A 27,392-nucleotide genomic window follows, 5' to 3' on the forward strand; every position below is an offset into this window, starting at 1 on the left:
AGGAGCTCCCGCTCGCGGTGCTGCGCTCCTCCTGAGACAGGGACACCCGCGGCCGCCGGGGGGCCGTGGACGAAACGCGCCTCCTCGACTCGTGACCGGTGACCGCGATGCCATCCTACTCTCCCATACTCCTAAAACTCTTCTTATCCATAACTACGATATCCGTGACTATTTTTTTACAAGAACCAATCTCAATCAGTGCAGTGCTGCCATCTAATGAATGTGTTAGTAATGTATTGCGTACTTTTATAAAGCCCGTTTCTAGTTAAAATGTTTACAAAAGTAATTGGTGTTACGTGTTCATTGCACGCCATTATTGTGTAGTTCCTCGTGTTTAATTTGAAGCGTAATCATTTTGTACACCTAGTGGCATTAGTACATTTTCACTATCTTGTTTTGTCAGTTGACATTTGAAAAAATATTTACCTATATTCTGGTTACAGTGACTTTTCATTACGATTATAACTATGAAGTATCAACCTGCGAGAAAATGCTGAAACCTACGAACACACAGAAATTTCGGCGAGTGATTTAAATCAATATATTGAAAAATGAATGACTAAACACCTATGTACCTATATACAATATTACAAGACATTGTTATATTATAATTAATTAGTATTCAACAGTTCAGATGTCGCAATAAGGCAGTTTTGAACTAAGGTTTTTTTATATATATTATGGGTGTCAAATTATGTAAATTTAGTTCCGTTTTTAGAGAAATAATTACAAATCTTTTGCTTTTGTGAATTATTAATGTGCAGTTTTGAATAGTGACTTCCAAACTCTCTTTTTGCTTTGCTTTTCTAAAACTCAGATCTTTCAGAAAGCTAACAATTTTCTTTATGTAGTTGTAGTCCTTATATATCAGGATATGTATAAATAGTTGCTGAAATAAATAAATAAAAAAATTAAATCACCTTTCGTGGTTTAATTGCAAATTGATTATATCTATCCATAGTAAACTGTTAGATGAAGTGCTTTTAACGGTTTCATATATATATTAAAGAAGAAACATTACCTACTGTTAACACGTTTCACTGACTGAACCAGTTTGAATAAATAGTAAAATATTTGTTAATTATACGTACCTACATAGTCTTCTAAATAAATTTGATATATTTTGTGGAAGCATGAAAGTGTTTTAAATCCAATTAATCATTACAACCTCCGATTAAAATAATAGCAGAATTCAGAAGTCCTACTTTTTAACATCTTCAATAAATCGCATCAATATTAACTTCACATTTGCTTGAATCTGTTTACCATAAATATTCAAATTACGTAATAATTATTTCATAATATTATAATGTTAGAGATTGTTTAAAGTGATGTCTCAGATTTCTATGTTCATTATTAGATTTTAATAGAGAAATCCCTATTCTTAAGCGCGAACCAAAAGTTAAGTTTATTTCATAACATTACTGATGAAATTCGTGAATCTACAAAAAATAAGCAAAAATTTACACGTTGTTGGTACAAAATTGTTGATTAAGTATACATAAATTATATTTATGAAATCAGGAAACTTTATCGATTCTCGTCATATTCGAGAGGACTTTTTTTTCAAAAATCATTACAATAATATAATCTAAGATTCAACATAATAGGTACTAGACAACAATAATAAAACGACCTAAGATTTATTTGTTACAGTATTCTGTTTATTTGGCATTGTTGTTGTTTACCTAATATGAGAATATAATTACTGTACTGATTTTCTTTCCGTGTGTAATAGAATATTGTTAAAATCCAAATGCTTACTTTTTTATTCATGTGTTGTAAAAAATCTATTTTTGAAAATGTTCATCCGTGGCGGAATTTCATCGTGTTATAATATGATTGAAGGCATTTGATAACACTTGTTCCAGCTAATTTATTTTATAACATTATCCATCGATTTTACCCTGTCACTGATTCGGTCCAAATTTAAGAAGTAGAAAGTTATCGATTGCCTTTGATCGTGTTATCGAATGTATTTTCTGATGCATATCTTTATATATAAAGTGTATAGCCCAGACGGTCAGCGAGAAGTGAAATTTTACAAAGTATGTATATTTATCGATTCGATGACTTTAAAAACATATCTGGGCAGAGCAAGTTACTTATTGTGTCTAACGGCTACATGAAATTATGTGTTTAGGATATTTATATGTGTAAGTTTACTGTGAACAACGATAGCCCAAAGTAGTCTTAAAAAATTGTTCCTGCTTTATTTATTTTCCCATTGATAGTCCTAGTTTGTGTCTTGTGATATACCTGTTTGTTTAATTATTATAAACGCACATGAATACTTTAGCGTACATTTAAAAAGACTTGACAAATTCGTCTTAAGTTCGTGTATGATGGAAATCTATGTTATAAATACAGGACACTTGCATTCCATGCCCTAATCGCCTTACTTTTTTACGTATATACTTGTAGTTATACCGACTGCTAAATCCAACGGTCTAAAAACACATACAGTTACCGCAGAGCTATCGCATCCCTTGTAAGTAAACCATTAATACTCTTAGCTATCTGTTGTATTATTTTGCTAGTACCAAATTCAAATCAAATAAACCATTTTTAATTTGTTATAAATAAATCCATAATCACCATTTCTTATCAATTGTCGTTCCAAGGACACCTTGGAAGAGATGGTTTGTAGCTAAATCGAAGTGAGATTGAAGTTGGATTGAGCTAGGGGTGTAGTTTAACTGATAAGTTGGCTGCTGTGATACATGTTATTTGAGTGTTATTTACTATACATGTACAAGTTATATAAGAATTAGGGTTTGGGAATCACTGATTTGCTCAATATCGGCAAATTACCGAGGGAAATTCTCGATACTGGTTTTCAACAAATCTTCTAGTTTTTTTTATTTTTATTTCACCAGAGACCCTGATGTAGCCTGGTAATACCTGGTTACAGTTATAAGATACTAACGTTACTTACACTAATTTTTACACAATATTTAAAACGTTATAATTTATATTCAGGTTATAATTTTGCATATTCACTGCTTCGAATAAGACCCATACGGTTGTTAAAATTATCAAAATACAGATTTGATTCTTTCTACACAAAATAATTTGAATAAGTCAGCCGATGATAAAATAAACTTTGAATGATGGCAGTTGATGAAGCATACTGGAAAACTTCCGCCTCTAGAGAATGAAGATAATTTGTTAATTAAAATTTCTGTTCTACAATTCCTTTGTAAGATTTCAAACAAATTCTGAATGCCGGAAAATGCACCATTCCAATTTAACCACATTATTTCGCTAATGTGACTAACGTAGTAAGTCTGATCAGGACATCGGAAGAAAACTAAGAACACCTGTATGAACAACCCAAAAACTCGGCATTTATCGGTATTTATAAACCGGTTTCCAAGCCCTAGTAAGCATGTATGTAGCTACCGTTATTTTGAACAAAACCATTGGCTGAGGGTGGTTGTAAATAGACATTCGCTGTGATTGTAATGTTACGTTACCACGTATTGTAGATATAATATTTATTCAATTAATGTACCATTGTTTTCGTATGTTTATTAAATACAAATTCGATATTGAAAAGGTTTTTTGATTTCAACCCAATTGAAGAGAGATGAAAGATGATTGTTCATCGGTTTTTTTTTTCTATACGGTTTGATAATGGCTAGAAATATCGAACGGATTGTTATCAAATAATATCTTATAAATATTTAACATTACTGAACAAATACAAATATTTATTTTTTCTAAATGAATTTAAAACAAAAAAAATATTCTTTGAAAGTAACAACAAAAAACAGTTTTTAAAAATTTTGTTATTTATTTAGGTATAGTGGATGGTAATAGGTGGCTAAAGCCATTTCAAGCAAGGTCGATTCTTAATGGTGTTTTTACACCATGGCTATTCGAGATTGCGAGAGTATCCTCTACTCTGAAACGTACAGCAAATATACTATATAGTATTTTAAATGCTTAGATTGTCAAATAACACAAATTAATAAAAATAAATTTACTCACACAACGCGACGCGTCGAGTACGGGTTTGATGTCAGTCGCTAGTCGCATACTCTACTTTGACAGAAAAGGTCAGGCCAATAATTAATGATCTTATTATTCTTTTAGTTACAAATTTATTTTACGTGTTTTATAAATTCGTCTCCTAATGAAAAATCCATTTTTTGGCAAAATCAGGTCCAAAATCAAGTCATGAAATGAAACTTTAACTCTCTAGGGAATTTAATTTTTTTAACAAAAATTGTTATTTGCAATTCGTAGTGCCTTAAGACATACCTCAACATCATCAAACCTTTTACCCGCTAAAAAATTATACCTAAGCGGTTGCCCCCACGCGGCACATTTTTTGTTTATGAATTTTTTGTCGAATGTTATTTTCATATCGACCATTTTATGTAAACAAAATCATAATCTGAATTATTAACTATCATAAAATCTTCCTCCAACATCGAAGTATCAATAAACATTCACTTGAGATAAACTGAAATAAAGATAATGCCATAATTGTGTTAATATAAACACACTAAGTGATTTCAACCGAAACAAAGAATCCCTCTCATGGCCGACTGTAGCGAGGTACGATGTAACATATAGGTACCTACCTACTTGTGTAGAGAAATATGAGTCCTTAGGATGGCCACTGCGCCGACGCTCTGCTTTTAGTTTATATTTCTTTTTTCACTGACTTCACTTAGTTTTTCTTTATTTGACATTTTACTGACGTTTATGCTGTGAAATTATTATATATTGTTTTCACTGCGATAAATTTGCAATAATATGAAGGTACACTCACGACAATAGTAAAAAATATATCCAAAAATACACTTATAATTTTTAAAAAGGTTAGTAGTTTTTTTTTCATGGTAAATACGGAAACATGGGTAAACACATAATGTCACATTACACTCTGAGCACATGTATCTTGAATATTTTTTTACTTTAGTTTTCAGTTTGGAGTTGGTACATACACGACACAGCCGACATGGGTTTGCACGTTTTGCCGTTGAGGGTATTATGTCTGGCATGTGTTTTGCTAATCCTTTGGCTGACAAACGGAGTGGATCATCAGAAAAACGTGACGTAAATTGAGATGGTTCACTGTATTTTTCTATTAATTGTCTTATAACTTTCAATTGAAAATCTGCTAATGTAGTATTTTTTCCGGTAACCTTGTTGAAGAGCGTGTGCGAATTTAATAAATAAAGATCTATTATATGGAAAACCACCTTTTTGTACCATTTTATTGACTTCCTCATGAATTTCAAACTGCTCAACATCATGTCGGTTTTGTCGACTGCGCCCATATGTAAATTGTAATCCAAGATACATTTTGGTTTAAATATTGGTTCATTTGTTTCCCTGTTAACTCTTCCTATTGGAGATGAAGAGCTGTCGTGTATAGTTGTGATCATATGAATTTCACGCTTATCTTGCCATTTTAAAGCTAACAGTGGTCCACGGTGTTTTGCCTCTATTTCCCCCTTTTTTAATTTTTCGAAACTTGGCATGGTCTTTCTATTTTTGCGCACTGTTCCACAAGCATTAGTTTTCTTGCTATGAAGAAAATCAAATAGTTTTGGGCTGCTATACCAGTTGTCGACCCAAAGATTATGTCCTTTACCTAAATAATTTTCGAGCAATGTCGTTACGACAGCTCCCAAAACGCCAAGGCACTGATTGTCTGTTATGTCCGTACCTTCACCAACGTAAATAATAAAGTCTAAAACAAAACCAGTCTTACAATCGCACATGACAAACATTTTTATTCCGAAACGGTGACGTTTAGAAGGTAAATATTGTTTAAAAGCTAACCTACCCTTAAAAAGAATCATGCTTTCGTCGATGCACAAGTTTTCTTCGGGTACCAATGTCTCTTTGAAGATTTTTCTGGTGTGATCAACTAACATTTTAATTTTATGCAATTTGTCACCAGGGATTTGTGTTCTAGAATCGCAGAAGTGTAACATTCTATGTAAAATCTCGTACCGATCCCTTGGCATGGTTTTTCCAAATATGTTATTTGACATCAAAGGATCGGTAGACCAATGCTCTTCTATCGTCAGATGACGATTTCTGGTCATTAACATAGTCAAAGCAAAGTAAATGTACATTTCTTTAACCGATGTCTCCACCCATCTGTTGAGGCGAGAATGTTTGGATGGTGGTCCCTTTTCAAGAACAGCCAGATAAAATTTATTAGTCTCTTCAACAATTTTCTCCATTATCTCATTATTTAAAAAATATTCAAAATATGCAACTTCTTCTGAATTATCTGAAAGTAATGTAGACGGATTAACTCCAGACAAGAAGTCATCAAATTCATAAACAATTGGTATAAAAGGACCTGTACTCCAATTTTTAACTATTTCTTCAGGAATAACATTTGATGTCTGTTCTGATGAAGTACTGGGGTGAGATGGCAAAGTCAAAGGTTCAGCAGAAGAAGTTGATGGCTGAACTGACGGCATTGAGGTATCACTTTCATATTGCTCATCAATAACAATATCTGTGTCGTCATCATTTATTTCAAAATCACTATCCGCATCTAACATTGTTTCATATATTTCAATATCAGATAGGCCACGTTTCGACATTTTGAGGGTTGTTAAAAAAAGTTTTTTTTAAATTCATACGCAACAGGAACGTAATACAAAACACAAACACAAAACAAAATATTTTTAAATCGAATTAGTCACTTTAAAATAATTATGTACACAACAAAATAAAAAAATTCAAAGTGGATATCGACGCACAAGTCTTATTACGATTGGTACGGGGTTCACGCCAGAGACACTAGCTTCTTTTCGCGCGTGTTTCAAAACTGTGACTGACGGCAATCGCCGGGCTCTCGGTTTTATTAATTTTATAAGATAAACAATGAAGTAGTATATACAAATTCTCAGAGATGTCGCAACACAAATGAATATTCTTATTTTTAAAATAAATTTCGAACGAATACGGTATACATGTGCTTGGAAAACGAAGTCGAAACTTGATAGTTCATTTAAACAATGCATCAAAATTAGAATTTTGGCCGTGTTTACCATCTTTATCACAACACACGCACACACACACATAAAATAATAGTGACAGGCCATTGGTATCAGTATTGAATACTAGTGTTATCAGTCCGCGCTACCGACACGAACGTGCGAGCTGTTTGTCCAAGACAAATTGTTCTGCGCTGAAATTTAGTATCTCCTCCGAAAATATGTGCCCCTGATCCATGCTTAGTTTTTTGATCATTTGAGTGAGCTGTGTTAAGTGATAGACGTTATTTTTCAAAATGTCAATCTTTATTAGGCAGCTTCTGTCCACCAATAGTGTCAAAGTGACGACAAACAGACTAACAACAAGAATATTAGTAGGTATTATTAAACTTTTTTTCTCTTTCGTCGTGTGATTCTTATCTACGTAACATTTTGATAAACTACATTTACAGGTCAAGATAATATTTCATTGCCAAAACCTTTCATAACTTCTACAATTCAAGTTAGTTCAAAGTATTTTTTTTACTAAATGTATTATCTATGTTGCAAGGAACTTGTCTATTGTTACGTATATGTTCTAATTTAGTTAAATATTCATCAGCATGTTCCGTTGAATACCCATAACTGCTATCTGAGGAATATTTTAAATCATACAATAAGTGAACTGGCATATTACGTCACGAGGTCAAATGTACTACTGAATATGTATGTAATTATGTTTGTAAATTTATTTGTGAATTGCTATTTTCCGTTGACTTTTGAATCCATCTGCATTCAGTTATCGCATTGAGAAGTACACACGTCACGCACCAAATGTATTTATATATTTTTAATGTTTGATGTTTCAGAAAAACTCGTTTACAAGAATAAATACATCCTTCTTAATCTCTTCTAAAGATTTGTTGAACTTTATAACACACATATAAACATTTAAATATACCTATATACTTATATACTTTCCTACCTTCCCCATCTCCTTCCCCTCCCGACTACCTTTAGCCTAAACGGTTGGGCATGCCATAATCTCATTGGCTACTAGCGGATAGGAGCCGTTGGAGCTGTTTTGGTGGTATTCACATAAAAGTTTTAATTTTTTTTTTGTACATATACAGGGTGTATCGGTACGTACCCGACAAACTTTAACCAGCTATTCCTTAGCATATTTGGAGTAAAAAATCTTATATGCACTTTGCTGTCCGGTAACGTTTTTTTTTTAATAAAAAATTTACTATTCATATTTTCACCACATGTCACCACTGTTTTATCCTTTGTCAAAGTTTGAAAACCCATCTGGCAATATTTTATTCGAATTCCGTTGAATAATGTACGTGTGTACCTATATTGGCGTGCTTTTACAATTACAACGAAATGGCACGGCACCATTCGTCTCATTTTTAACTATTATTATTTAGTGTGTGCGAAAGAGCGAAGACGCTTTTCGACATACTTGCTTATAACAGCTGTTAAACACGAAAAGCAATGCCAATGACAGTGATGGAGTGTGGAAATTTTTATTTTTTTGTTTTTAATTGAAAAAAAAATGCTACCGGATAGCAAAGTGTCCATAACATTTTTTACTCCAAATGTGCTAAGGAATAGCTGGTTAAAGTTTGTCGGGTTAGTGCCGATACACCCTGTATATATATTTGTTTATTATTTGATTGGCTGATCTATCAATTTATATGCTTTGGCCTTGAAACTTTCAAGGCCAATGTTGAAAATGTCATGAAACCTATTACTCTTGTTATGCTGTGCTGGGCCAGAACGTCCATTCTGCTATGAAGATTTTTTTATGTGAAAACCGCACAAGAATCCCAACTGCTCCCAACCGTGTGGAGCCAGTGCTACAATGGCATCCCCAATCGGGGTATTTTGTTAGGCTGAAGGTAGTCGAGATGGGAAGGAGATGGGGAAGAAGATGGTAGGAAAGTACTCGACTATTCAAATCTGGTCACCGTCACGGCTAAAGCCACATATGCAATTGTATCAATATAATATAATATTGTTTATTTACATTGTATCTTTTTTTTAATATCATTTATCGGTACATCAGTCATTTTTAGTAATAATATCACGACGCTTATCTTACTAGGGTTGCTACCAGAGAGCAACATGTGAAAGATGTAAATATCTATATCTCACAAGCCGAGCAAAGCAACTGAAATACTGTCCATAAAAATTAAACCTTAAGCCCGTGGTTACGGAGGAAAACTGTCGTTGTACAGCAATATTTTCAAGTTAATTATATATTCTTATCAAAAATGTTACAATTTAAAACAATACATTATGTTGTTAAGTTATTTGTATGATAAAAAAATTAAAAATTAGGTATGTGGTATAAATATAACAGCGACAACTGATTATAAGAAGTCAAGTCATAAAGCGTTCGTCGGTTACATTAACCAACAGTCATTTTTAACTTTTTGACTCCGTTAGTGCGATTATTTTTCAACAATATTTCGCGTTATATTTTCTTTCTCTTTCACATCCAACGAAATGATACCTAAAACCTACATGCGATTAGTTCGAACATAAAATTTACGTGTTTTTAACAGCTTACTAAATTACATCTTTCTTCCTTACTTAATTTGTCAGATAATAAATTATCTGAGATTAATCATGTTACGTAATTCTAAAGACAAAAATATGTTATTTTGTAATTGAAAACTGTAAAAATTTAATTTAAAAAATCAAGAGATTCCTGTAAGATTGTATGCAGCACGTCAATGACTTTATTAAATAATATTGCACCATTCACATTTATATACACGGTGTCCGGAAACTCGTAGTACAAGCGGGAAACTGGAGAATCTACACCACATGGGGAACCCAAAAAAACATAAAGTTTTTTGATTTGAGCATTTTCACAAAAAAAAAAAAATAAACAAAAAAAAATATTTTTCGGCTATTTTAGGGTTAAAGTTTTTTCTGGTGTTTAGGGTTGAACAACAGATGTTTTAACCCTGCAGAGCAGAAATATTTTATGATTACACCGGGTTAAATGAAGGGTGATTTCAAAATAATGCTTCAAATCCGAGTTTCTTCATTTGTTTTACTTTCAAATAGATTTAATTAGTTGGGTACTTTGATCTTCAGTAATAATTTATAAGAATTTGATTAAAAAAAAAAAAAATCAACTTCAAACTCGATTTACTCGATAGCGAAAGCTCAAATAAAAAAAATATATACTACAAAATCGACTCCAAATGTGATGTAGATTCACCAGTTTCCCGCTTGTACTACGAGTTTCCGGACACCCTGTATAACCACCATAGACATATGAATATTAGTAGACCTGCCCTAAGTGATTAAAAGCGTATTATCCCCACTCCCCATACCGGTTCCATTGGAGCCGGCTGTGCTCGGCTCGCGTATGGCCTCAAGTGAAATTTGAAAACGTGACGTCATCATTCTTGTGCGAACTATGGTCGAGGCATCATCGGTTCATTTTACGAAATAACACGGCAAAATGTTGACTTGTACTATGAAAACTTGTAAAAATAGATGTGAAAAAGAGAATAAACCCAATTGTCGTATTACATTCCATATATAAGCATTATTTTACATTATTTTAAGCATATTCACATCGTATAATATGAATCAGTTGTTACTATCACATCGAGAAACGTCTGGACGCGAGACGCGGACGTCAACACAAAGCTGGTTGGTTGCTGGGAAGTAAATTATGAACATTTATAAAAGTGTCTTAAACTAAATACTTAAACGAAATATTCGATTCTGAAAATAGAACCGAATTTTTTTGCCGAATTTGGACTTCGCAAATTTGTTCATAACGTGGCGAGTAATTTGCGCTCCCATGTAAAAATGTCTATTCATTCAAAAGCAGATTTTACTTTTAAGAAGTAAATGGTGATATTATAATGCGAGATGCCTATTTACTGTCAGATTGATTTATTGACGAATCACAGTCAGCTTCACTCCCTTCGTTCTTCAACAGTTGATTTAACCCCTCGCCATTATCTTCTCGTCTATTAATTCCTATGTCTGTGATAACCACCGATTATACGGCACGCTTCTGTTTTTATAATATATCCCTCGGACTGTATTTTTTTCTACGCTTATATGATACATAATCGCCTGTAATTTGATATCGTAATCATATTTTATATTACCATATTATGTGTTGTTTCATTTCATGTCAGGTCATAGCTTTTGAAATTATTCTGCAAATGGGTTTGCTAATGGTCAGGTAGAATTCGAGCAGAATAAATTTTCAATTAATTTCATTTTACTGGTGACATCTCACGCAGCAGTCAAAGATTTATGTATTTTATAAATCAGCCGACATTTCACCTGAATAGTTCTTCGTGCTATGCCGCTTGGTACATCCATAATAACATGCTTATAACAAGCCATGACAAGCTAATAATTCTATCACAATTGTGGAAGATATATTCGTGCATGACAAAGTCGTATTCAATTATCATTAATACAAGCTATTTCTATAATTTGTTTATTAATTCATACCTGAGTTAAATTTGTTTCTATAACTAGCTGACGTGTACCCGGCGTTACACGACTTTTTTCTATATTTATTTATTTATTTATTTATTACACACCCTAGTGGGCTTTTCTTTAAAAAAATACAAGCATTTTGTATCGGAGTAAACACTTCAAAATTAATACAATAAAGAAGAATGTAAACATAATGGCAAAAATGAATCCTCACTCATATAATTGAATTTAAAAGATTCAACAAAACAAAATAGTAGAAGCGGAGAAGTTATATGGGTTCATAGATCTATTTGTGTATAGAAGAATAAAAGTGATAGAATATACAACATTTATACTGATTAGTTTTCAAATGAAATATATCACCCAGATCAGAATATTTGTTTCCGAGATTGTGAAGTCTCGGAATCGGAGAATTTTGGTAAGCTAGTGTATATTCTATAAATATAAGTTACATGTTTTATATATATAAACATTCCGGAAGAAATCCTTTAAAAATCCGTTGCATAGTTTAGAGACAATATTTCCTATTATTACAGAATTTGAAAAGATTTTTTATAAAATAAATTACCATAGATTTGTGCACACCTCTTTATATATGAATAAAACCGAAAATTTGGCAGGTTTTATAAATCAACAATTACAGTATTTAGACTCATAAAACAAGTGATTTACACAAAGCAAGTTCATAAAAAATAAATGAATGTACACAAAGTTCAAGTGTTTCTTTCGGTGGACACTTTGCGGTGTTCGTATAAACTTTTTTTTTTTTTTTTTTTTATTAATATCAATAGCAAAATTTGTACATTATGTAGGTTTAAAGTATAATATAAGTATATTTTTTGTTTTTTTTTTTTTTTTTCACCAATATTACCATTTTATAAACCAATAGTTCTGTGAACAGTAAGTAGACTTCATTGATTGCTCCGACTTGACATTGTGCTCTAGCGGAATCAAAAGGTACTAGCAAACACGGCTATCATCTTGAATGTACATGGAAAACAGAAACAAATTTATAGATAGACGAAATTCAAAGTGGTCAAGTCGTAACAGGACTTAGCCCAGTTAATCATGTGATTTATTTTATATTTAATGCCTATTTACTGAATAATTATTTGCTTTTTTCAGAAAAATCGTCCATGCCTATGCTACAACCACAATCTAGTCCGCAATGAATTCCGAAAAGTGTCTTTACGATACACCAACCAGAGGAGTTTGATCCACACGTCAGCATTCTTGAACAAGGTTATTCCATACATCTTGTCCGATATTGGAGAAGGTATTAAAGAAGTGAACGTCAAAGAATGGTAAATATTAAACAAGATTTCACTTATTTCCACGATAAAATAAGTGAACTTATGATTAATTTGAAGAATTTTGTATCTATACACGGAGAAAAATAAGTATAAATAAGATTAAAAACGGGATTGCAGGTCGTTTTCTGATAAACTTTTGGTAAATTCTTTATATATCGGAACACATGTTTATGCACCTACATTTGCCTTGATATACTATGACGAAATGCGAAATTAGGATTTTTATGAATACGTGATTTGAAGAGATTCTTAATAAATCACCAATACTCATTTTTCTCCGTGTACATAAGTTGACATCTCTATCTGTTGATTCCTTTTAAATTTTCATACTAAACTATATTTGATTTTGTGGAACAATCATTGTAGGTTTATCAAAGAAGGCGACGTAATAGAACAATTTCAAAATATCTGTGAGGTGCAGAGCGACAAAGCCTCTGTCACCATAACAAGCAGATTCGACGGCAAAGTCACCAAGATCTACCACAAAGTTGACGAGATCGCTCAGGTGGGACAACCCCTCATTGATGTTGATATCCAAGATGACTCTGTTAGCGAAGAACCTACGGCACCTGGTACAATAATTTTTTGAAAGTAGAATAAAAAAAAATTACAAACTGTAATAATGTCCAAATTAATTGAGTTGCGGTCTGTGATATCTTTAAGTTAAATTCATTTTATTTAATCTAATGTACCAATCATAGATTATATATTTCGTTATTATTACACATTGCTGTACATTGGATTAATATTCCAGGTTTAAAAGCAAAAATCGGTCAATTTAATCACATAATAATATGAAGAAATCTTCAATTGACAAAAGTTATGCATCTAATTATATTTTTACTAAAACAAAATTGTCTGTATATTTCAGTTACTAGCGATGTAAAACAAGTTGTTTCTTCATCTGAAAATAACAATGTAAATCATGATAAGGCACTGGCTACCCCAGCCGTTAGAAGAATAGCAACACAAAACAAGGTAAACTTTTACATCTACTAGTATATAATAATATCTACTTAAAACGTTTATAATTTCTCATAAATCATCTGTTTTACATGACTGGTAAAATCTATTTGCCAGATGACTGAAGTTATTCTAAGATCCAAAAAACCTTATACAAGGTAGCGCAAAACTAATCACCCGGTGTTTTATGCCTGTATTTTTTTTATAAATGAAAACATTGGTTCTGCTTGTGGATTATATTTATCTGATGTCTGAACTCATTGCCAGAACTCCCGGCGATAAGTTCTCGCAGTCGTGACGGATATTCTCTTTGAGAGCGTCAAGAGTCTGGGGCGTGTTAACATAAATCCGTGACTTCAAAAAACCCCACAAAAAGGAGTCTGGAACGGTCAAATCGTGTGTTCTAGCCGGCCTATACCACAAACGAATTATTCCGCGTCATTTATGATAACAGCATTCCATAGCTTGTAAATGTGTATTCTGCATCCGTTTATTTCACAAATATCAAATCAAAATTGACATTTGCCGCCATTTGCTAAAATTATAAAATCTTACGATAGCTATAAGATAATTGCGCCACCCTGTATCTACAGATTCATCCAAAAATGTTGAAAATTTGAGTGACGTTTTGATAAAATTATTACTTTTTTTAGTTAAACCTTTCTGATATTACCTCAACTGGACGAGGAGGAAGAGTTCTGAAGGAAGATATCCTGAAGCATTTAAATATTTCATCGGAGGATTCCAACAATGTGCAGAAAATGAAAGACGCTAAGCCGAATTTCGCATCTAAACCCATGAAAACTATGCCAACACCTCAATTAAATGAAGATAAAGTTGTCCATATCACTGGTTTTACTAAAGCCATGGTGAAGACAATGACAGCTTCCCTGGTAAGTTCTTTTTACATAGTTCTGGTACATTTTACGCATGTAAGAAAACAAAACAAGTAACAGTATTTCGTAAATTTCAGTAATTACTACTACCCGACTTCGCCCATGTTTCAACATCTTTTTTCATTTCAATACCACACAAGAGTCTCAACTGCTCCCAACCGTCAGGAGCCCGTGAGGCTATGGCATCCCCTACTGGAGTATGTTGTGAGGGTGAAGGGTAATGGGGAGGGGAAGCAGATTGGAAAGAGAAAGGTGGGGGAGTACTGACTATTCAGATCTGGTGACAAAACACGGCTGAAGCCATTTCAAGCATCGTTTCAATCCTGAATGTTGGTCACCAGGGCGGTACTGAGAGTATCTTCCACTCTAGAAAGTGCCGCAAGTATACTATATATTATTTTGAATGAGTAAATTGTGAAAGGACACAAATTAATCAAATAATATTTACTTGCACTTGCCGGAATTTGAACCCGCGACTTGCTAGTCGACAGCCTTACCCCTCGACCACGGAGGCAGATCTTAAGGCAATAATAACAATAATTTATGAAATTTAAATAACAGGATCAGGCGAAATTGAGATAGATATGATTTAAGATTTTCACGTCCATAAGTATTATTGTGATTTATTTTTGGGGTATTTTGCCTCCTCCTTTAGCGACCGTTTAGGACAACATTACAGCATCCATCATCAGGGTAGATATGAAATGTGTAAGATGATTATTATGGTGAGCATTACCTGGCTGTCCTAAACGTTAAAATGATCAATTTAAAACAACCATCAACACTCCTTAGTTTGAGATTGAAATGACATTCCGAACTAAAATACTTGCGAATGCCTAGATATTTTACGCGTAAAGTTCTGCACAAATTTCATGAGGCCAGAGATAACCTTTCGAGGTTTTTGCTACTACAATATACAGATTATTTCCTGGTGTACCTATAGTTATGTGATATTGATGTGTATAGCACAATGTCGTATTGATAAATAAAATAAATTTCTAGTATGGAATATTACCGCTATTTCGCATAAAAATATGATTATTTGTGATGATAAATAGAAAATTTGTTCCACTTTTCAGAAAATCCCTCACTTCGTATACAGCGATGAGATCGACGTTTCAGAATTAGTAGCCATCAGGAACTCTACCAAGAAAACCGCTGCCGAGGCGGGAGTGAAATTGACCTTTATGCCCTTCTTTATAAAGGCCGCTTCCCTGTCCCTCGACAAGTATCCAATACTAAATAGCAGTGTGGATGAAAACTGCGAAAATATTACTTATAAAGCTGCACACAATATCGGAGTGGCGATGGACACCCCCAATGGACTGGTGGTACCAAATATAAAAGTAAGTAAAAATACGAAGTGTAAAAAAATATAATTGTTTAGTTAGTTACCTACAAAACATACACTTTGTGTAATTTGCATATGATTGTTAAATTTAAAAAAAAAACACATTATTTTGTACAATTTATGTGTGGTCTCATTACTATCAATATCAACCATCGTAATATAAACAGTTAATGGCAATAAACTTTTACAGAGTTCTTTTTTTATGAATATTTAAATATATGTACAAAAATAAGTTGTTGACTTTTCATGAAAATATCGATAAGATCTATAAATATCGATAATAATAAATACGTCAAAAATATCTTTTACAGCTTTTAGTTGAGAGTAAGAATAAACATGCAGTTTTTTTATCAGAAATATCGTTAACTCATATTCCCTTAAATTTCACTGAAAAACTATTTGAAAGCTACCAAGAGATATTTTTTATTATTTTATATCATGCATATCCAATACCTCCTAAAATCATTTATTTGTGGGTTCAAATTAAACAGTAGATAATATTAACCTATTTATCTTACAGAATGTGCAGCAGAAGTCTATCCTCCAAATAGCTGCAGAACTTAACAGACTGCAGCAGGACGGTACCAACAGGACTCTTAAACCTGACGACCTTACTGGGGGAACATTCTCACTCTCCAATATTGGAATCGTTAGTAACACCCTACATACAATCATTGAAAAACATCGACTTGCAAAACCCGCTCTGGAAATTTATCATTTTTCAGAATTTTAATTTATGGCTATAATCTGCCAATGCTTGCAGCCTGTATAGCAGCCATTATGGCATACGTAAGCATAGTGATTTTCCCGCGAAAATCTATTTAAAATTTGAATATTTACATTCCTCCTCAGTCTGCAGAATGCTCTTCAATTTTTTAAATAACATTTTATTTGCTTACAGAAGTTCCTTTACTTGAGGTCTCGATCATTATATTCTTCCGAAGATATATCCCAGCTTTCCGATTTTACGCTTATTTTAACAAACTCATGCATTCAACCACCGACCGTTTATGTCCAATTCAATTTAATTAGTTTATTCCTATAAAAAAAATCCAAAATTACATTTTATTTCGTTTTTAAGTACATATGTAAAATGGTATTATATAATAAGTAAGCGGTGTATCAACTATATCAGCATCAATAGAGCTTGCCTCTTAAAGGCAGCTTCACCGATGCTAAATATGTCGATATCCAAATTGATTCTGTTCAACAGCAAGACTACTCTCCCCACCGGCATGACCATTGGCAAGTTAGTCCTGCAGGCCGGGAGATAAAACAGTCTATGCTGTCGGTGACGGAGATAACCATCAGGAACATAGAGACAAATACTCTCCATGATAGTCGGATTTTCAAACCATCCACGAATCAGTTTGAAGAAGTGTTATACAATATGCACATCTCTTCTGACCCGTAGATGGTTCATACCGAGTATGCCCAAGAGAAAGTCAGTAGGATAGAGCCACGGATAGTAGCCATACTTCCTCAGGTAGAGGAATCTCAGAAATTTCTTCTGCACTCTCTCCAACATGAAGGAATACTTCACCTGATGTGGGCTCCAAACCACCGACCCACTCTCAAGCCTACTCCTAACCAACGCAATGTATAGCACTTGTAGAACCCGGGTGTCTCTAAAATTCCTCGCAGTGCGCAGGACGAAGCCCAGCATTTTCAGTGAAGCACTACACGTCATTTCGATATGAGTATGAAATGTCAGCCTACTATCAAACATGATTCCAAGATCTTTCATAGTGGAGACACGTTTTAAACTTCGGGCATTCATGGTATACCGGTAAAACCAAGTATGACGTGCCCGTGTGAAAGAAAGAATGAAACATTGAATTCGATCCAAAGTATTTGTTCAAATAATTTTTCCCTATTAATTTTGATAATAACTTAATGAGATATTAAATAATTGGAATACGTTTGGTGACAATAGACGCACAATCAATACTCGCATCATGGCGACCTGGAAAAACTACTTTGACGCCAAAATTTTATTTATCACTTTTAATATGAATACTGAACAAGAGTCTCAACCCTGTAGGGCCAGTGGGATTATGTAATCCCAAATTGGGGTATGTTGTAAATTTTCAATAGATTATTATACATTACATTTTCTACATCATGCTTAGCTTTACAACATTGACGAAAAGGTCTGCTATACATACCGGACCCAGAATGCAGCCGGTTTACAGTAGTGCCTCTTATATCACTAACACAAAAAGGTCAATTTCAATATGCATTTATAAATAAATACTGTCAATTGTGTTGTTGTGCGGTTGACTGTGCAGTCAGCAACCATTGTAGAGCTTCTTGAAGAACTGAAACGATGTCGATATTCGAATATATGGTTGTATTTCATTATAAAGCTTTGATGAGGGATAATTATATGAAATCTCTATATGTGAAGGAAGTTACACCCTTAAATACAGCAGTTTTATGTCTGGAGAGAACAAGTAAATATGGTATCTTTTGCGTGTACTGTGTATAAAAGAGTCACGGTACCATTGCAGTCTGTCATGCAGAAACTGTACATTCGATGTAACTTCTTCCTGTTTATACATATTTAGTATCCTATGCCGACAGAGATTAGGCGAGATATGCTCACACCTCAGGACATAGTAGCAATATTTCACACACACATTTTAAATACGTTCCGCTTGTTTTGGATTTTTTTCAATAAATAGTAACTCCGTGTGGGACATTCTTCCACTCTGAAGTAATTTAGTAGAAAAAATTTTCTATTAATTTATTTTGTTTTACAGATCGGTGGTACCTACACAAAACCAGTGATTCTAGCTCCTCAAGTTTCGATCGGCGCCCTTGGAAAAATTCAGGTATTTTTAATTGAGAATATTACTTGAACTAAATGTTCGCATTGCTTCTTCACAAAATCTTATAAGCAAGAGGGGTGGCTGTGACACATATTTTCCGGAGATTTTTTTTCTTTAATAAAAACTTTTTTTTCAGGTTCTACCGAGATTTGACAACGACGGCAATATCACAAAAGCGCACATAATCTGCATTAGTTGGTCAGCTGATCACCGCATCATAGATGGCGTTACTATGGCGAACTTCTCCAACAAATGGAAATTCTATGTCGAAAATCCAAGTCATCTCATGCTGGATCTATAATTAAATCATAAAATGAATTGTTTTACTGAATCATATTCTGCACTTCCAACAATGTATAAATATATAGTAATGTCAGATATTAAATAAAAATTTGATCGAAATATTTCAAAAATGTTTTTATCTTGTTTTAAAATACGCATATTGTGCATTACAAACATTTTTAATAAAATAATGCAGATACTGTGGTGCAATTTTGACACGCGTTAAAAATAATATTTTTTATTTTTTTATAATAAAACTCAAGGGGTATTTTACCATTCTCCAGATAGCTTAACCATTGGTTAACGGTCAGATGCGAGTAAAATTTTGGCGGCCCTTGTCTAAACCAGTAGACGCCAAGGTATGTGGCTACTATATTCAGAAATATTTGGATGATTTGAATTTTTGTGTAGCGCCGAAATTTTATGACAAATAATCTCAAGGTCGATGTTAATTGTTACGATTTATCAGCGCCTTGACGACTTGGCAAATCTGACTGCTCTAATGAGGAACTGCAGACCATTTTGTTATCAGTAATGACCTTCCAACTTAAATACATCTACATTTTGTTAATTGTTATGGTTAGTTTTAATAGATAAAATAATTTTCAAAGCTTAAATTTTTCGGGTCTCCCATAACCGCGTCATCTATGGACGAAACCCGTGATGACCAGTCTCAAAAAGTCTACTTTTTTGTTCAACCAGGGCTGTATTTTCTATGGAAGTCGAGACATTTTTTATTTTTAATATAACCCCCTTTTAACATCAAAAAACACTAGGTTAAATGTTAGAATCTCGTCGCTAACGTAATCGTATTGAATCAAAGTTAAAAATGCATCCATGAGGCGCACCTGATAAACAATTTACCGGTGTTTAAAAGCTGCATTAAAACATCTTCATCGGTTCAAATGTGACTGAGGACAAGAGTTGCCAAAGCATATATTCTAAAATACCCAGAAGAGACGAAGAGATTTTCGAATTCCTTACAAGTTCCTTTACCTCAGAAATTAAACAAAATTCGATTGAAATTAGAATTGATTTTGTTAATTAGTTGAGACCACTGGCCTCGCTTAGTACGATTTTTATTAAATAAAACTTTTTGTTTCACTTTAATTACTTAAAACCTACATCTGGGAAATTTTTAATTGGCATTCTTATTTTTAATTAGATTAAAAGAAAATTCGCTTTTGTTATATGGGATGACGGCCATATAATATAATCTTTTGATGACATTTTGTTATTTTATTATTCTATATGAGTGGCTAGAAGAGACGTTATTATCATTTACTCTATGCGAATTATGTAGGTACCATTTAAGCCATAATATTTTCATTCTAGTTCCTTACTGTGCCCACACATGCCGGCCATGGATAACATATATAAATACACATATAAATACTCCGTATTGTTCGCCTTACAATCCCATACAGACCTGTCACACCTAAAACAATTATGTGTTATAAGTGTGGGCGTGGCGACGATATGCGCCGTGATCGTCTAGCAAGGCTGTATTTGAAAAATGTCATAACAATTTATGGAGCGCCGTAATTACGCGGCAGTCTTCTGTCAAAGTGACAGATCCCTTACAAAGAAATAATATTCCGCGGCAGTTCCCCAATCGATCGGACCACCTCTCCTGAGGAATATTATCCCTTAGTGTGTCACACAACATATAACGTATAAGCCACGCCCAAATTATGCACACACAATATAGCCTAATGTGTCTAAGGCTTAAAACTCGGCTATATTATCCGATTGTGTAGCCATTATTCGTTAGTTCGAGTGCCGAATAATAAACTCGGACTTGATAAACATATTAATTAATATATACTTAATTTATTTTACTCCTCCTTTTTTATTTTACCCCAACACCATCTAGCGAAAATGTGAAAAATCTTTAGAATTTAGTACCTGCCATTTACAGAAAATTCACGTGAAAATCTTTTAGTAGAAACACTAGATGGCTCTATTTAAAAATAGTGTATTGTGTCAATGCCGTTATCTATGGGCAAATATTTAGATACTAAAAGTAATAACTATTTATATAATGGTAATAAGGTAGTAATTAGACATACCATCAGAACTATGATTGTTTTTCAAATTTTCTGCTTTTAAATAATACATGTAGACAATGGTGTATAAAACGGGGGGTTTAGGTTAGGTTAGGTTAGGTACTACCCCCAGTGTTGTACACTATTTGTGATTTCTTGTACATTTTTTATACTAACGCCTTTTTAGGCGTATAAATAAGTACGACCTCCGTGGTCGAGGGGTAAGGCTTACGACCAGCAATCCAGGGGTCACAGGTTCTCTTCCCGGCGTGCGCACGTAAATTTAAACGTTGCTTGAAATGGCTTTAGCTGTGTTTGGTGGCTATAATTGAATAGCCAGAAACTTTCTCATCTTCCTTTTCTCCATCTCCTTCCCCTCCCCGCTATCTTCAGCCTCGCAACATACCACAATAGGGGATGCCACAATCTCACTGGCTCCAGATGGTTGGAAGCAGTTGGGGCTCTAGTTTAATATCTTAAAAAAATGAAAATAAACCCGTAAAACACAATATTTATTTTTCTATAATACATCTTTTTTTAATGTATTTTAAAACTTTAAAAAAAATGGATTGAACCTGGCTAACTTCAGGGACTATAGTCGACCACTCTACCAATCGGAGGGTACCGACATTTATTTTGTATTTTTGTATATTTTGCTGTAATTTCGTCCAATTTCAGAGAAATGTGTATACGTCCATATGTGTGTACGTGATTGATAGAATGCATTGTCATCGACAACTAGTCTATCTGCCGAGTTCCAGCTCGATCGGATATCGGTAAGTAGATTAATTTTCGCTTCAAAGATTGTATTCATTAATTACTGAAAACAATAGTGAAATTCAAATCGATGTATTTAAAAATACAGAAATGTTGAAGAGAATGAATTTATCACGTCGAAAGTCATTTATTGGTAATACACGGGAATATAGGTATCTATCAAAATGTAGTTTACAAGTCTTAGGTTGTGGGATATTAGAATAGTAGTGCGATGTAGGTAGGTTTTATGTTTCTTTTTAAATTAATACAGAAAAATTATTTATTTGAGAAAACAATATGAAAAGTGCAAAAGTATCCCCAAAACTATTAAAAGAGGTTAATAAATTACTCAGAAATCGTTAGTTATCTTACTTTTTAAATAAACATAAAAAATATAATGGAAAACACAAAAATATCAATATTATTAAGAGCTGTGAATGAGGAATACTTGGAGCAGGTGGATAAGTTTGTGTATTTAGGAAGCATGTTTACGAGAGATGAGAAGGCTGACAGAGATATTGAAAGAAGAGTAAATTCAGGTAACTCCATCAATGGAGGACTGACCGCAGTTGGCGCGAACAAAAAATTGTCCAAAGAAGCGAAATTAGCAGTCCACAATGGAGTGCTGGTACCTACCCTGATGTATGGAAGTGAGGCATGGAACTGGCAAAGAAAGGATGAAAGTAGATTGAATGCTGTTGAAATGAGATCCTTGAGGCGTATGTGTGGTAAAACTATGTACGATTGCGTGAGGAATGTGGAGATCCGGAAAGTGTGCAAGGTTGATGTAAGCGTAATGAGTAAGATCAAGAAAGGGACGCTTAGATGGTTTGAGCATGTAGAGCGAATGAGCAAAAAAAGGAGTGTAAGGAGAATATACGATGCAAATGTGAATGGTAGCAGAAGTCGGGGACGCCCGAGGAAGACATGGCACGACCAAGTGAATCAGATACTTGAGTCGGGCCATTTCAAGAGTCAGAACAATAGAAGAGTATGTATGAGACGATGTATGAATGTGAATGAGACAAGGAGTGTGTGCCAAGACCGAGTTTTTTGGCGGTCCGTCCTCTCTGCCTACCCCTGCGGGTAAACGGCGTGATTGTTAGTTAGTTAGTTATAAAGAGTTAAAACATCGACAGGGAAAAGATTATGACACAAGATTGCGTTAAATTGCTAAAAACGGCATAGTTACAATTTATTTATTGCGATTTAACGCTAAGTTGTTTATTTATCAGCATAAAGCTGATTACTGCTAAGATTCACACCTCCTTGTCACTTGTAATTGAATTATAATCTCCAAACATCTTGATTGTACCAAATTGAACACGCCCCTAAACGCTGGGATTACGATAAGATTACATCACTCTTCTAATATTTTGTTATTTTAGTGAAATTGTGATTTAATAAATTTGCGCCTTAGTAGTCTTTCTTAGGACGAGTTGTTTCGGAGAATTTGAACAATTCATCAAATTTCAACGCTCATTTTCAAGTTCTGTGAAAGATTTTTTCAAGTTCTGTTTTTATTTCAGTTTTGTCAATCAACTAGCCTACAATGATATAATAACAGAACTTGAATAGGACTTTCACAGAACCCGAAGATGAACGTTGAAATTTGATGAATTGTTTAAATTCTCCGAAACAACTTGTCCTTAGTATTTTCCACTCTTCTAGTTGAACATAAACATGTTCAAAGTATTTTTCAAATCGAAGGATACCCGGCATTTCAATTGGAAAACGAATTGAGAAATGGATATCCTTGTGATTCTGTTTTCAAAATAAATGAAGATAATTATTCTTTTTTTCATTTAGGTGAATAGTTACACAATTATCTACGTCATTTAGGTGGGTATATACATAATTATCTACGTCATTTAGGTGGGTAGATACATAATTATCTACGTCATTTGAATAAAATTAGTCTCAAATATTATTTACTGATTAATCAATTTTTCTTACAATATTTCAATCAGCTGAATTGTTAATTTTTCGTGTGTGCCATAAAGCTCAATCTCAAGGGCACTTCAATATTCACTAATGATGTTTTTTAGAAACCACAGGTTTTTGTGAAGTATTTAAAAAAATATTAGTTTTCTGTCTTCACCTTCAATAAGCTGTAGATAACATGAAAAATAACCCGCCCTATGTATAAATATTAAGTGCGTACACATTTTTGCAGTGAAACCTTAAATAGAAACTGTCTGATATTGAAATACGTCACTAAAGCCCTTCTTATACAGAGATACTTACAATTCACGCGATTTTGACGCAACCACGAGTAGCCTACCGATATGCTACTCTTTAAGGCTGGTTTCCGTTCACGACGCTACCCGAATTATATTGAACAAGTGACTTGAACGACGAAGACAATAATGCTGTTTTTATTTAAATCTACAAGCATAAAAACCGATCTAATAGAAGATTTTGATTTCTCCGGTACAACGAAATAAATGTTAATTGTTGGACAATCGTCTTCGCCACGGAACTACATTAGAATGATATCAGATGGACTTTTCTTTGCAACCTAAATCCACACCTTTTCCGGTAAATTTTTTCTAATGTATTCCGGTAAATTGTAGTTATATAAACACGGATATTTTCCCAGCTCCATAACAAATTTAGCATTATAATCATGTTCGGACTAGAGCTTTCAATCCTGGGATCACGGTTCTAGGGATCCGTACCTTTGACCGCACCGTGATCCCGGTGCTGCGCTTGTATTAATCCCGGGATTCCGGGATTTTTGTTCATTTCACAACCTTGTTTCAACCTTGGGAAATCTTGTTCTTATTGGCATCATGTCGTTTATTGCGTAACACTCGAATAAATTATTCTAATGACAATAAAGGTTTTGAGGTAGGTTATTCCGTTACCTATTTTATTTTCATTTTATTGTCATGTAATTTACTTGTAGATGTATGCTTTTACAAGGCAGATAGAATGTTGCACTCACCGCTCTGTTCGGCTGAAATAAATAAACAATATTATTATTATATTTATCACGCTGTTTCTTAGAAGTAAGGAATGTTACATTGAAGCCTGAATAACATTCAGTTTTCAGTATAGTGTGTTTCAACAAAGCTGCAATATCTCAATGATTGCTGACATGTCTTTCTCTGTGCCATTGAAATTGTAGAGGAAGTTGATTTAAATACTTGTTTAAATAAATATTCTACAAGAAAAGCTGGACAGAGCTATTGATCATGAATTTAATTCCAAAATCACTTAAAAATAAGAATAGCCAGAGATATATGAAATATTATAAAAAAATTATATGGATAATTTTAAATTCGAAAAGCAGAAAAATGTGTTAAGATAATTACCACCTGCCAGCTTGAAATCCGAACTGTTCTTTGGGTGATGTAGGAAAATGGTGACAAAAATAAGATCACCACTAAATTATGAAACCTTGGACACTTTGATCTTATTGAGGTCGCATTTTAAATCTCAAAATATTAAATGGTCTTTTTATCTATTATTTTAAAAAATACCTAAAAATATTTTTTTCAATTAATTCTAGTTCCAGCAGTAGTCATGCATGTGGCAAATGTGTAGTTAAAATAACTAAATGATCGGTTCAGTGGTTCTAGAGAAAAAATCCACGAAGCTTGAAAAAAGGTCATTTCGAGAAAAAAACGTTTAAAGTTTTTTAGTGAGAAACGAATCAGCTATGCCACAGCTATTTATAACAGTCAATTTACAATCTTTGGCTACAAATGCGTTGCGGGTCCAAATCCCGGCGTTCTCAAGTAAATTTTGTTTGAATCATTTGTCTTATTTCATGTTGTATATTTTCGGCACGTTTCAGAGTAATAGATACTTCCAGTATCGCCCTGGTAAAAGATAACCATTCAACACCTAAACGTTGCTTGAAATGACTTTTGATGGACAGCTCTGAATAGCCAGGTACTTCCATGCTTTTGCTTCTCCTTTTCCTCCCCACAGCCTTCAGCCTCACAAAATACACTGGATCCAGAAGGATGGGGGCAGTTACGACTACTGTACGTTGTGCGGTACTCTTACTTAATCAGTACTTAATTGGAATACACGATCATGCAATAAAATTAGATTTGATGTTACGTAGCTTCATACAATCAAAGATCTAATCGAAACAATCTCCCCTCGTTCGATGACACTGAATGACCTTAGCAAAAAGGGGTTTAGGTACATACTTGCACAGTTTTTTGCACAAGAATACTTATACGTAACACGCTTGAGTCAAGCACGTATTTTATTCTGTTCGTAATCTATTCAGCAATCGTGGATTTTGGACAATCATGTTTCGATAAGATTTTTTCTCAACCATTGCAGTGGTTAGGTAAAAAAATCAATCCAGCAAATGGGCTTCTAAAAATTATTTCATTCGAAGTCTTGGGAACTCAATTTATTATAAACAATAGTACCTACTGAAGTATCTACTAGTCACAAAAAACGGATGTATGTAATAAGCATCAACTGTCTGAAACTAATTGAATCATGGAATCCCCTCAATTGAAAAATGACAACAAACATTCCATCTTTGTATATCATAGGATATAGAAGAACAGTTAAGGAAAATGTAATTGGGACTGAAGTAAGTTGAGGAGTGGAAGTAGAAGGGTCAGTTAAAGGTTGACAAAAACTCTATTCCTTATCCGGTCACTACATATAGCTAAATCCATTTCAAGTTCAGATTCTAAAAATTGTGTTATCTCTTTAGGACGATACGAAGAGTATCTTCCATGCTAGAACGGGGATCAAATACAAAAAATAAAAAGTTAACATATAAGTCTAGGATATTAAAACAACAACCAACTGAGAAAAACAGACGTACCTACTACTTAACTTGCGAGCTACATTCAAGAAGATACAGGAATTATTATTAATTTACATAATATTATTAATGTATAAAGCGATCGACAATTCTATTCACTACTGTGCAGAGGCGGATTAAACATTTTTTTCCTATGTGACATTACCAAATAAAATTTAAATATCATTAATTATTTAGTATTTCACTTGCACCTTACCAACTAATCAAATAAATGGCTGTTATTTTAACGAATCAATACTCTACAAATTACATGCATAATAATACTGCTTTGAAATACAATTAATTCAAAAACATTTTTTAAACCGTAAAGTTCTTTTTTCGTTGTTTTTCAATTAATATTGACATTTTATTACCTCTAATAATAACATAATATTTACATAATACCGTTGTTTTGAAACATAGTCATCATTCAGAGTTTTTTTTTAATTCTTCAATCGATCAAACTATCAATTCTTGTATCGTTGTTTCTCAATTAATATTGACATATTATTACGCCGATGGTACGCACATAATGAAATCGCACGAATTATTATCTACTGATTTATTATTATCTGCAAAAAATATTTTCCAGGCGCAATTAAGACGAGACAATACCCTAAAATAAATCCGGAATCTTAACGACAATTGCACAAAAATAGACAGACATGCGGTTAAATTTTCTCAAAAATAAAGTGGGAATC

The 27,392-nt window shown here is 33.5% G+C and overlaps 1 protein-coding gene across 1 annotated transcript; it reads left to right on the forward strand.

Moving 5' to 3' along the window:
* The first annotated feature begins 7,109 nt into the window (after nucleotides 1-7,109).
* On the forward strand, nucleotides 7,110-19,221 carry Dbct (Dihydrolipoamide branched chain transacylase E2). Its single transcript, XM_089636464.1, has 9 exons — nucleotides 7,110-7,357; nucleotides 12,585-12,763; nucleotides 13,139-13,344; nucleotides 13,644-13,750; nucleotides 14,389-14,628; nucleotides 15,711-15,977; nucleotides 16,503-16,631; nucleotides 18,748-18,819; nucleotides 18,953-19,221. The coding sequence occupies exons 1-9, from the start codon at nucleotides 7,280-7,282 to the stop codon at nucleotides 19,115-19,117; spliced, it is 1,443 nt and encodes a 480-aa protein (XP_089492590.1). The 5' UTR covers nucleotides 7,110-7,279; the 3' UTR covers nucleotides 19,118-19,221.
* The last annotated feature ends 8,171 nt before the right edge of the window (nucleotides 19,222-27,392 follow it).

This window comes from Hesperophylax consimilis, chromosome 1, assembly GCF_061612785.1.
Source record: "Hesperophylax consimilis isolate HC1 chromosome 1, BYU_Hcon_1.0, whole genome shotgun sequence".
In the NCBI taxonomy this organism is placed as follows: Eukaryota; Metazoa; Arthropoda; class Insecta; order Trichoptera; family Limnephilidae; genus Hesperophylax; species Hesperophylax consimilis.

Coding starts and splice junctions, on each gene's coding strand:
- Dbct (XM_089636464.1), top strand. CDS start 7,280: ATGTCAATCTTTATTAGGCAGCTTCTGTCCACCAATAGTGTCAAAGTG. Junction 13,345..13,643: donor CGAAGAACCTACGGCACCTG/GTACAATAATTT, acceptor TGTATATTTCAG/TTACTAGCGATGTAAAACAA. Junction 14,629..15,710: donor AGACAATGACAGCTTCCCTG/GTAAGTTCTTTT, acceptor TCCACTTTTCAG/AAAATCCCTCACTTCGTATA.